The sequence below is a fragment of the Microcebus murinus genome, chromosome 3, assembly GCF_040939455.1.
Source record: "Microcebus murinus isolate Inina chromosome 3, M.murinus_Inina_mat1.0, whole genome shotgun sequence".
NCBI classification, from domain to species: Eukaryota; Metazoa; Chordata; class Mammalia; order Primates; family Cheirogaleidae; genus Microcebus; species Microcebus murinus.
In genome coordinates, this window is record NC_134106.1 from 77,790,124 (window position 1) to 77,802,396 (window position 12,273).

Here is a 12,273-nt window from a genome sequence, read left to right on the forward strand (position 1 = left end):
GCAACTCCTAGTTACAGCAGATGCCCATTTACCCTTCTGTAGTTGCTGTGTCTGTTTACGGTACCTGCCTTTGCAAATTTTGTGGGAAGATACAGATGTGGTGCTGGGTGGGTGAGCTGGCAGGTTTTTGTTCTGGACGTGAGAATTCTGGCCCTTCTCTTGGCATCAGTAGCCACATGAGCACTGCTCTCCCTCTTTAGCTTTAGGAAGGGTTAGCTGCTCTGAAAGCTATTCCCTAGTTAATCAGCCTGATCACTTAAGAATAGAATTTTTAACAAGAAGCAGGTTTTCTTTGATCTAAGAAACAGAAGTTCTTAAGATGAAGTCCCTAGATTGGGGATTTTTATGGAACCTCAGAACCTAACTGCATACAAAATTATTTTTTCTATGGCCATTTTTCTAAGAAGTTGATAGCTTTCCTAGGATATTCAAAGGGTTCTGCAACTCTAAAGATATTAGGATCCATTGCCCTAAAGATTTAGGAAGAAAACTTTTAACATGAACAATGCTTGTCTTTTTTTCCTCCAAGCCGTCTGCTTTTTCTACCTTTCAAAATAACATCAGCTTTATAAGAATGTTTAAAGAAATAATAAAATAAAAAATATTGATTGATTGACAGTCTCACTCCCTTGCCCTGGGTAGAGTGTAGTGGCATCATCATGGCTCACTGTAACCTGAAACACCTGGGCTCAAGGGAGCCTCTCGCCTCAGCCTCCCGAGTAGCTGAGGCTGCAGGTGCACACTATGACACCCGGCTAATTTTTTCTATTTTTAGTAGAGACTGAGTCTTGCTCAGGCTGGTGTCTAACTCCCGAGTCCAAGTAATCCTCACATCTTGGCCTCCCAGGGTGCTAGGATTAAAGTCATGAGCCACCATGCCTGGTCTAAAATAGTGATTATTAAAGGGAGAGATATAATAACAGCTTCAAAAATAATTAACAATCAATATTTCAAAAAATATAGAGTACCCTACACATCTGTTAGTCTTTGTACATCTGGCACCTGCAGAGTACTTGGGCTCAATAAATATTTTTTGAATCAATAAAGAGAAGAATGAGTTCATCTGAATATGATATTTTAAGAGTTTCCACCTCCTTAGGAGAGAAGATAGTATATTATTTCTAGTGAGTAGTAAAATAGAAAGATGGCAGAACTAAAGCAAGATGAATGTAAAAGCTTACAGTTATAGATCAAATAACATGAGAAAACATGACCAGAAAACAGGACACTTAAATACTTAAGAATCCTATTAATTTAAGCAGAATAAACCAGCATTTCAAAAACAAACACAAAAATTTTGATATCTATGAAATAATCATTTTGTCACTTGTTAAAGACTTGTAGGAAAACACAGTTATTACTTTAGGCTCTGCCTACAAAGATTAATAAAGCCAAAACTGAGGAATAAAAAGTATAAAAGAGGGCTAAATAGTAATAGGTCCTATAAGGAAAATACAAGCAGCTCTAGTTGTTTTGACAATGGGAGAAAAAAAAAAAGCTATCAATTATCTTTTGGGTAAATTAAAAAAAAAAAAAGCAAACCAAAGTATTCCTATTATCACATGAAAAGTTAAATAAAAGCTACTATCTACTTACATCTCTGTAAGAAAAAGTAGGGCCGATATAAGAAAACCCTTCTTGACATGACCGTAAGAGCTATTAATGTTGAAATAAGATATAAGGGGGGAAAAAGTCATCTCTTCCAAATTTTTAAGACAAAAATTATAAAGGTGTAAACATTTGCCTGCCTGGAGATGGAGCCTGAACTAGATTTCTCATGGTCCTTTTGGGCAACATTACTTCGGCCTATGAAGGAAAACATCCAACTCCTTTCAACATGAAGTTTAGAATGAGTCTGAAGTTACTGTGCACAGATAAAGAATTTTTGTTCTTTGACCTGCCGGACTTCCAATGGTCAACATAATATTCTAAGACACAATTAAGACCAGTAGTATAATACAACCACACTAGGAAACAAAATAAACAAACCTCCTGTTCTTCCATTGCCAATCTGCACAGCAGGTTGAAGGCTTCCTTCATTTTGCAATAAATGGGGCAAATGATAATAAATACTTGGCACTTGAAGAGATTTTTTGCTTGTTAACTCCTTTAGTAGCTTTAGGGTATTATCTGAAACACAGAAGTATAATTAATCCACAGGAAAACGTTACCTTATAAAAATAGTAGTACAATTTCTAAGAAGGAGAGAACTAAAGAATTTTCTTTCCTAGTTTCATACTTTGGTGAATGATATCTCCATTTAAAATGAAAAGGGCTTTCACAACCAGTCTCACAGGTCATGATGTTGATTAAAACAGGCTGCAGGAAGCCAGAAGGGTTAGTCAAACTGCTGTGAGAAGCTGGAATGCCAACCACGTACCTTCACAATGTGCCAGAACTCAAGATTACTGAACACACTCTAAATACACTATCCACTTATGAAAATGCAATGATAATGTGTACCTTGACCACCAGTAACTTCCACTTTCTTTATGCATTTACATTTTCTCACAATTTCACATGAAAGTATATTTTTTCTAAAAAAAATTCAAGTAAAATAATTTAAACAGCATAAGTGGAGACTGTTCAGTACAGATCACAATTTTCAAATAGTTTGTTTTTATGATAAACTAAATAAAAACTTGATAGTATAAGCAACATTATTTTAAAATTTAATTAAACTAGAATTGAACCTTTGAAACAGGAAGTTAGCAGTAAGAACTTGTAGCCTTAGCTCCATTAAAAATACAAGAAACAAAAATTCACATAAGAAATGCAAGTAATTGTTATATATGAAATGAAACTTTAATCTCATTAATAGGGAAACAATTACAAATTACAATGTATCAATTTCTACGTATAAAGTTAGATTAATATTAAATATTGGTGATAAAGTGAAAAGTGTTTCAGCTGTTCAGAGCAGCAGCAAAGATCCTAAAATATTTGTCCTATTACTCAGTAACTTTCCTTTTAAGAATTTAACTTTTACACATTCAACAAATATTTAGAGATTACCTATTGTGTTCCAGCAATACTATACCATGTGTTTGAAAATCAGCAGTTGTCAAAACATAGATTCTGTTTTTAAGAAAGTCATAATCTTATGAAAATAACTTAAAGGCTACTGGAATTATGATCGTTCTATAAGCAAAGATGTTCATCACAGGGTTATAAACTGAGGAGAAAAAACCACCCATAAAAAAAAAAAAAAAGCATTTGACTAATTGTCAAATGTTGACAAAATGTAGGAAATGTTTAATATATTAGGGTATATGATTAGCTGGCATATTTACAATCATGAAAAATAGTATTTTGAAACACTATTTGAAATATTTAATGATAGTTTAAAAACACTCATACTGTAATCTCTAGAGTAAAAATCAGGCTATAACATATGATCACAATTTTGAATAAAAATACGCATGAGAAAAAAAACTAGAAGGAAACATAAAATGTTAGCAGGAATCACTTGGTAACAGGCTTATGGGTGATTTATTGTTTGTCTTTACCATCCCATAATTTTAAATGCTACTGGAACATAAATTTTGTCAGCAGGAAACAAAGAGCATGAAACTTTAAAAGTAAGGTGGGGTAATGGATCTCAAAATGAGAGGAATTCATGGTTTTTTACAATAGGTGAAGCTAAATGAAAAAGTATGCTAATCTAGAAAGGTTATGCAAATTTGGAGCCAATTGATTATATACATATATCAATTTAATTATCAGAATAAAAAGAGCACAAAAACAGAGGAGATAACTGGCATTCATCTTACTCTGACCTGACATTCTCAGAGAAGGAATCAGATGTTCCCAAAGTATCTATTATAAACCTAGGTATCTTCTTTATTACAAATCAGATTTAAGAGCACTAATTGCTTCAAAAAGCTCAAAGATTTCTCCAGAGTCCATCTGAAGTCCACACATAAGTCACAACATAAACACAAAGTTAAATTTCAATCTCATTTTGAATATATTTTAAAAGATGCAGCTTCTTCACTATTGCCAATGAAATTTATACAACTGAAATTTAAGTTAACATTACTCTTAAAATGGAATTTAGCAATTAATAAAAATTGTTTTATAATTTACCAGAATGGAAAGTTTTGTGTGATTATCTCTCTGAAAAGGGTAACGAATGCTGGCTGATAAACCATGCAACTTTCAAATAAAATATTTCACATAACCCTTTGAAAATACAATCTTTTGTCATGCAAAAAAAATGTGTTTATACCTGAAAATTTATTCACTGTAGCCTTACTTCCATTTGTTTCGGCTCCTACACGCCTGAACTGTTGCACAATGGTATTTAATTCAGAAGAGCGCTGAGAGATTCTATGCTCAGCTATTCGAAGACGTTCTTTCAAAGCAAGAAATTCTCGTTGATAAGCAATAAGTTTTTCTAGAAGCAAAACCAAAAAAGTTATTAGTATTTGTCTTTAAAAAAAAAAAAAAGTCCTTTCATGGAAGACGTGGTCGCAGGTGCAGTGGCCATGGCGTGCCCGCTTGCTGCTCCCTCTTGCCAAGGAACAAGCCAGTCAGGAAGCCGCGCCACAGCCATGGCTTGTAAAGATACCAGAAAAACACCTGTGGAGCCACAGGTGGCGTTCACCGAATTGGAATTCCCCTAACCAGCCGCAACGTAAAGTCCCTGGAGAAGGTGTGTGCTGACTTCATCGGAGGCTCAAAGGAAAAGAATCTCAAAGTAAAAAGACCAGTTCGGATGCCTACCAAGACTTTGAGAATCACTGAAAGAAAAACTCCTTGTGGTGAAGGTTCTAAGACTTGGGAGAGCTTCCAGGTTAGAAACCACAAGCGACTATCGACTTGCACAGTCCTTCTGAGATTGCTTACACAGATTACTTCCATTGGTACTGAGAAAGCAGCTGCCGTTAAAGTCACCATTACAGATGCTTAAGGCAACTGTTTTAACAAACTGATTACCAGTTGAAGAAAGAAAAGAAATCCAAAGAGAACTATAGGATTGGAAATGTTAAAGTCAAATTTTTCAGAAGAAAATATGTATTCATTGATACATAACTAAAAACAAAAAAAAGAGGCCAGGCATCCTGGTTATAATTCCAGCACTTTGGGAAGCCAAGGTGGGAAGATTGCTTGAGCCCAGAATATGAGGTTACAGTGACCTATGGTCACACCACTGACCCCAGCCTGGGTGACAGAGCAAGACCTTGTCTCTTAAAAAAAGAATGGTGGGAGTTTGGGGGGTGGGGGTGAGACTACAAGCCCTGACTTCTCATCACAATGCAGCTATTAACTTAGTCCTCCTATTATTTGTAAGAATGTGATCACTCTCTAGTTGGCACTTTGGAAATTTAAAGATGGAAAAGGATAAAAGTTTTTAGAATTAACACTTTATGTATAATACTAACATCATTTGGTTAAAAGGGTCAAACAACTATAAGACCATATTTATATCAACCAGACATAGACGTGAGGCAGAAATTGATGATAGTATACATAATACAATAATAAACATATCATATTTGATAGCATGATCATTAATTTCCATTGGCTAAATATTTCCTCTGTGCTTCCTATCCTACAAAGAATTTCTCTAAGGCAGGCTTTGGTCAAATTCATGATCTCTAAAAACTCAATGAGCCAAAAGTACAACGAACCTAGTTAAAAAGTAATTCATTTTACTAATTTGAGACAATCACAGGTCAAGAAAAACCTGTTATGGGAAATAAAAGTGGAAATAAAAGTGTGAAAAGGACAAAGGAGGGTACCTGAGAGGCTCCCCCTGGCCAAATGGGGGACAATTTAAGTAACAAAACAGATACTGATGGTAATGGATTATGACCTATTACATAAGAATCCATGAGTCCATACCAGTAACAAATAAATAAAAATTAAGAGACATGGGCAAGGTGTTTCTTACAGTAGAATGCCAACTAGTAAACATAGAGGGAATGAGCCAGGTGTGGTGGCTTATACCTATAATCCTAGCACTTTGGGAGGCCCAGGTGGGAGGATTGCTCGAGGCTAGCAGTTCAACAGCAACCTAAGCAAGAGTGAGACCCTGTCTTTACAAAAAATATAAAAATTAGCTGGGCGTGAGGGTGCACTACTGTAGTCCTAGCTACTCAGGAGGCTGAGGCAGGAGGATCACTTGAGTCCACAAGTTTGAGGTTACAGTGAGCTATGATCACACCATTGCACTCCAGCCTGGGAGACAGAATGAGTGCTTGCCTCAAAAAAAAAAAAAAAAAAGTAGAAGGAATGATGAATGTTGGAAAAAAAATCACCATTTTGCAACCATCACAGCAATAACTCAGGCGAGAATCAAAAATGAAAAGTTATCTCCCCACATAGTGCTCACTAATTTACAAAGGGAAAAATGCTAATTTCACAGTGGAGAAAGCTGGGAGACAGCATCTTAATCAAGTGTTGGACATTCCCGTTGACGATAATGGGACTTAATGAGACCACGTGCCTCCTGAAGTGACGCTCAGAGGACACCCCTCGTTAGGTGGTATTCCTGCCAAAAAAGCATAATCTGAGTCTAATCTTGAGGAAACATCAGACACATCCAAATTGAGGGATTATGTATAAAACAAATGGCTTGTCCTTTAAAAAAATGCCAAGGTCATCAAACACAAAGGCTGAGGAAATGCCCGAGAATACAAAAGACTAAAGCAGAATGGACAGCTAACTGCAAAGAGCAATCCTGGACTGGATCTTGGACCAGAAAAAATAAATGCTATCAAGAACATTACAGGAAAAATGACATAATATAGACTACACCAGGTGTCCTCAAACTACGGCCCACGGGCCACATGCCGTGTGTTTTTGTCCGTTTGTTTTTTTACTTTCAAAATAAGATATGTGCAGTGTGTGTAGGAATTTGTTGATAGTTTTTTTTTAAACTATAGTCCGGCCCTCCAACGGTCTGAGGGACAGTGAACTAGCCCCCTGTTTAAAAAGTTTGAGGACCCCCTGGACTATATAATAGATAATACTGTGCAAACGTTAAATTGTCTGAATTTGACACTTGTATTATGGTAATGTAAGACAGTGTCCTTGTTTTTAGGAAATAAACGCTAAATTATTTGATGGTAAAGAGACGCGATTTCTGCAATTTACTCTTAAATGGTTCTGAAAAGAAACAAAGATCCATAAATGAGAGGCAAAATGTTCACAGCAGGTGAAACGTGTAGAGAAGTTGTTTGTACTATCCTTGTAACTTTTCATTTGATTTTTTTTGAATAAAAATTTTCCTACAGTAAGCGGAAGGATTGGGTGGCAGATACAGGCTCAATCTTTAAGCAGCTCTTGAGAGGCAGGGAAAGATATGGATGCAAGGGCAGTCTCTGTCCCCACATGCATTTTCTTGGTATTTTTTGAAACCACCTTCCCAGAGACCAGCTTCAACAATTAGGGAGAATAATCAGTCTCGTTACCCCACCCCTAATTGCAAAATCCTCCTCTGCTTTGAGGTGAACTGGCTATGTGTTTAGAAATGTAGTCTAGTAAACATCCTTTGGGCCTGAGGACTATTGAGTAAGGTGTAGATGCTATTGCTGTTCTTAGTCCAAAGCCTATAGCTATCAAAAGGATCCAGATAGACCACTTCTCATCTCTCTCACATCCATCCTTTGTTTCTGACGACACCCTTCCATTTTAAAAGTGTTCTCCACAACATCAGGGCAAGTTCATATTCCATCTAGAAAGCCAAGTCAGCTTTCTAGAACTTACCAGCATTTTCCCTAGAATATCCTCCATTTATATTTCCCAAAATTCTATTCAGCTCTCTTGAGAAGGAGAATGGTATATCAGCTCCCAGCAGCTTAGTTCAAACTTTAACATGGTAGACAAAAAATTCTTCCAAATTAATGATGTATCTTTGACAATTCCCTATTTTCAACATTTAGTAGCAAAATTCCTATTTCTGCTTTTCTTTGAATCATTTAAATCAATTTCTTTGTGGGATTGCAAAGATGTGGAAACAACCCAAGTGCTCATCAATAGATGAGTGAATTAATAAAATGTGGTATATGTATACCAAGTAGTACTATTCAGCTATAAGAAACAACTGTGATGTAGCACCTCTTGTATTTTCCCGGATAGATCTGGAACTCATTCTACTAAGTGAAATATCCCAAGAATGGAAAAATAAGCACCACATGTACTCACCAGCAAATTGGTCTCACTGATCAACATCTAAGTATACATATAGGAATAACATTTATCAGGCATCGAGCAGATGGGAGGGAGGAGGGGATGTGCACCATCTGGGGGATAGACACGCTTGAAGCTCTGACTCGGGGTGGGGTGGGGCAGGGCATCATACGTAACCTAAACATTTGTACCCCCATAATATGCTGAAAAGAAATTCCTTTGTGGGGATATAGCAGGAAACTGTGAAGGAACTCTTACACTACTCATCTTACTGGGAAGTATTTGGTTTTGTTTGTTGTTTTGTTTTTATTGTAAACAAAATCTAACTTTTTTAATTATACAAAATTATATATATCTAGTCTAGACAACCAAAGCACAAATGGTTTGTGCAAATCATGTTTTGTGAACCTAAGATTATAAAACATATAAAATTTCCAAGGGACCCATTTTAATTCCTTCAATTCTAATAATCAGATCCATTTTCTAGTGAAAATGGTAACTTTGGGCTTTCAAAGACTTATTAGGTTGAACCATATGAAACCATTAATATTTGATCCTTTTTGACAAAAATGGCAATTTCACATGGTTCAACAATTTAACAGATTTGGACTTAACAATTTAATTAAAAAATTGATCAACAGTATGGACAAATAATTAACACAAAGAAGTACTAAAAACACCCAATGTGTAGTACATAAAAAAGAGACTAGGAAACTTTTATTTGTCAAACAACAGTAACTTACTAGAAGATATGGAGGATACTACTAAATTCTATGAGCTAGCATTAAAAACTGGCTTTTAGGTTGAAATCAAAATTATAAAAAAGTAAGCCCACTTTTAACTTTTTAATTTTCAAAATTTTAATATTTATTGAACAATAAAATTAAGAAACTAAAAAGAATATTGATAAGTCATCTGGTTTATCTCTCTTTTCTTCAGTACTACATTTAACTTTTTTACAAAGATCATTTTTTTTTTAATATGAATGAGTGAGAGGCTACAGTGGGAAGATCATTTGAGGCCAGGAGTTCAAGACCAGCCTGGGCAACATAAGGAGACCTTGTCTCTAAATAAATAAATAAATAAATCTGGGCACAGTGTTGTGCACTTGTAGCCACAACTACTCAGGAGTCTGAGTCAGGAGGCTACCTTGAGGCCAGGAGTTCAAGACCAGCCTGGGCGAGACATAGCAAGACCTCATCTCAAGGAAAAAAAATGAGGAACTCCTTTAGTAATAGATTCCAAAATTTAACAAGCTTTACTTTTCAGGAAGTCACTGTCTTTGCAAAACATTTTATTTTACTTTTTAAAATTTCACATTCATCACTCTTATACAACCATTCTAAAATAGAAAGAACATGGCCTAGATGAAAGTGAAGGCAATTTCCCACTTACAAACCTCTTAAACATAAAGAAAAAATAACAGAACTGGATGCAGAGGGCAGTTTAGGAGAACTAAAGCCTTCTAAGCCAAAAGACACAGTGAACAGGAATCCATATGAAACAGGGTGAAAGAATGGAATTCTAATTAGAAGAGATAGCTAAAAAATTACAAACAAGACTAGGTATCTCACTGTTTCCCAAACTTTACCATATCCCACCAGGAAGGGCTTGTTAAACACAGAGTTCTGGACTTCACTTTCAGAGATTCTGATTCCATACTCAGAGATGGTGCCTGAGAATTTCTAACAAGCTTCAAGGTGGTACTGGGTGGTACTAGTCCAAGGTTCACCCATCCAGGAGCCCAGAGGCAGCCAATGTTGTCCTTGGGGTAGGTCTAAACTCCAGCAGCCTGGAAATTCATGCAGTTCTGGTCTACCAGCCCCTTCTCCGCTTCTCTCCTCTGGCCCACATGTTAAGGGATCCAGGGACAAGAAGGGCTCATTTAAATGTTTAGGGCCGTAATCATCTAGATTATTCTTGGAGTCAAGAGGGAGTTCAAAATATGCAGTGGACACCTATTTCAAAGGGCTCTTTTAAGAGTTATGTGGTAGTACCAAGATCATTCTCTGTTTTTGGAGTACTCTAGTCAGGATCTGTCACATAAGCATGGATTCTGAAAAGACCTGCATCCTTTTAAGCTCAGAAGGGAAAATAGGGCTCATAGATACATAAGATGATATGTTTTATTTAAGTTAAAACAAAGAATATAAGTCACGTGTTCCTTTTCATGATGTGTTCAGTATACTTACAAAATAGGATCCTTACTAGTGAATAGGAGATATGCTACGGTTCAAAAGTTTTCTAGAACACAATCACTCCTTCTCTTCAGTTATCCCCTAAGTAATCTAATCATTAACAGTGTTATTCAAAACAAACTTGCAGGTAGAGGTTTAATAAGTTAAAATCTATCCAATGACCTTGCAAAGCACAATAATACCTTAAGACAAGCAAATGGGGCTGCCTATACCTAGAATGTACACTTTCTTAGACATATTTTCTTAATCTAAATAGCTGCAATTATTTTCCTTGATTTCCCTTAGGGAAAGGGCAATTTCTTTTTTGTAATTTCACCACAAAGTCCCAAATTCTAATACTATAGTGAAATGAGGTGAAAAAAACCCAATAAATTGTATAACTAAGGAAAACACTCATTAGAATATACTTAACTATATGTTTATAACAGTTCTTTACTTTTAAAAAATATTGGCAGGCCGGGCGCTGTGGCTCACGCCTGTAATCCTAGCTCTTGGGAGGCCGAGGCGGGCGGATTGCTCAAGGTCAGGAGTTCAAAACCAGCCTGAGCAAGAGCGAGACCCCGTCTCTACTATAAATAGAAAGAAATTAATTGGCCAACTGATATATATATATATAAATTAGCCGGGCATGGTGGCGCATGCCTGTAGTCCCAGCTACCCGGGAGGCTGAGGCAGAAGGATCACTCGAGCCCAGGAGTTTGAGGTTGCTGTGAGCTAGGCTGACGCCACGGCACTCACTCTAGCCTGGGCAACAAAGCGAGACTCTGTCTCAAAAAAAAAAAAAAATAAATAAATAAATAAATAAATAAATAAAAAATATTGGCAATGATTTTATTCAATCTGATATTTTGAAATTCAACAACCATAAGGAACTTGGAATAAAAATTATCATACGGCTTCAAACTATTTTTCTTAAGTACTTGAAACATATTGGCAGATACTTTTCTATAAAGGTGTTGATTCATTCTCAAAGGAAAACAAAACAAAACAAAAAAACCATTTTGTATTCTTAAAGATATAATGCCATATATTTTCCTATGAAGAATTCCTCCAGACAGAGCATTTTATTCTCCATTAGAACTATCTTTATCTAAAAAGCAGAGTACTGAAAATTAACCAATCACACACTATGGAGTAGCTCCACCAACACACATGGTGTTCTCCTATTGCACCTCCCTAGCTAGCTCTGGTTATTTATGACCTATTTCATGCTTGCTTCTTCCCTCTTCTCACTTTCCGTTTGTCTGTTAATTTCCACCTGCCCCTCCTAATATTCTTCTGCAAAATTCTTTTCAAATTCTTCTTCTGTGTTTCTTTTTTAGACTTTTCATTTTTAACCACAAACTTCACTCTTCTTACCTCTTTCTTCTTTCATATTATTCATGCTCCCCCTATTCCCACTCACAATAGCCCCATATCCTCTGTTTTCTTTATTTCAAATTACAGGAGATTTTTCCTCCAACTGAATGGTTTAAATAGTCTACTCACCTACCTCCCAGCCATAGATTAAAATCACAGTAAAGACCATTTCCAATACCAACTAGTGCTTCTTGGCTGTTGCAAGCTCCCCTGTAACTGTGGGAATTCAACAGACTCACTCTGCTGCCTTATGAAGGGACCTTGTGAACCCAAAGATGGCTCAGACCAAAAAAGAAAAACAAATGAGGGCCTGGCTGAGGGTGAAGCAATAGTGAGAACACTGAGCTACCGCCCAGTCCTCCCTCATCTGACCCTTCAAATGCAGAGGCAAGTATAGACCCAGGCCCACTGAGTACGATACGGGTGAGGACACAGGTTATCAAGATTTTGTCTTTACTTCCCTTCCCATCCTACTCCCCTTGAACCCTCAGTATGCCATCAGGGTCCACTGCACCCAAATTTAGCTGTTCAGTTTCTTTTCTGAAATCTTCTATTTTTAAGGACTGACATTTCATGA

The 12,273-nt window shown here is 36.5% G+C and overlaps 1 protein-coding gene across 2 annotated transcripts in view; it reads right to left on the reverse strand.

Annotated features, from left to right (window-relative positions):
- MGAT4A (alpha-1,3-mannosyl-glycoprotein 4-beta-N-acetylglucosaminyltransferase A) overlaps positions 1-12,273 on the reverse strand; it is a 102,058-nt gene that overhangs the window by 52,618 nt on the left and 37,167 nt on the right. For both annotated transcript variants that reach the window (XM_076001014.1, XM_020286271.2), the window contains exons 3-4: positions 4,232-4,399; positions 1,990-2,130 (exon numbers count right to left, since the gene is read on the reverse strand). In XM_076001014.1, the coding sequence (XP_075857129.1) occupies positions 1,990-2,130; positions 4,232-4,399 (309 nt within the window). The remainder of the gene's footprint in view (positions 1-1,989; positions 2,131-4,231; positions 4,400-12,273) is intronic.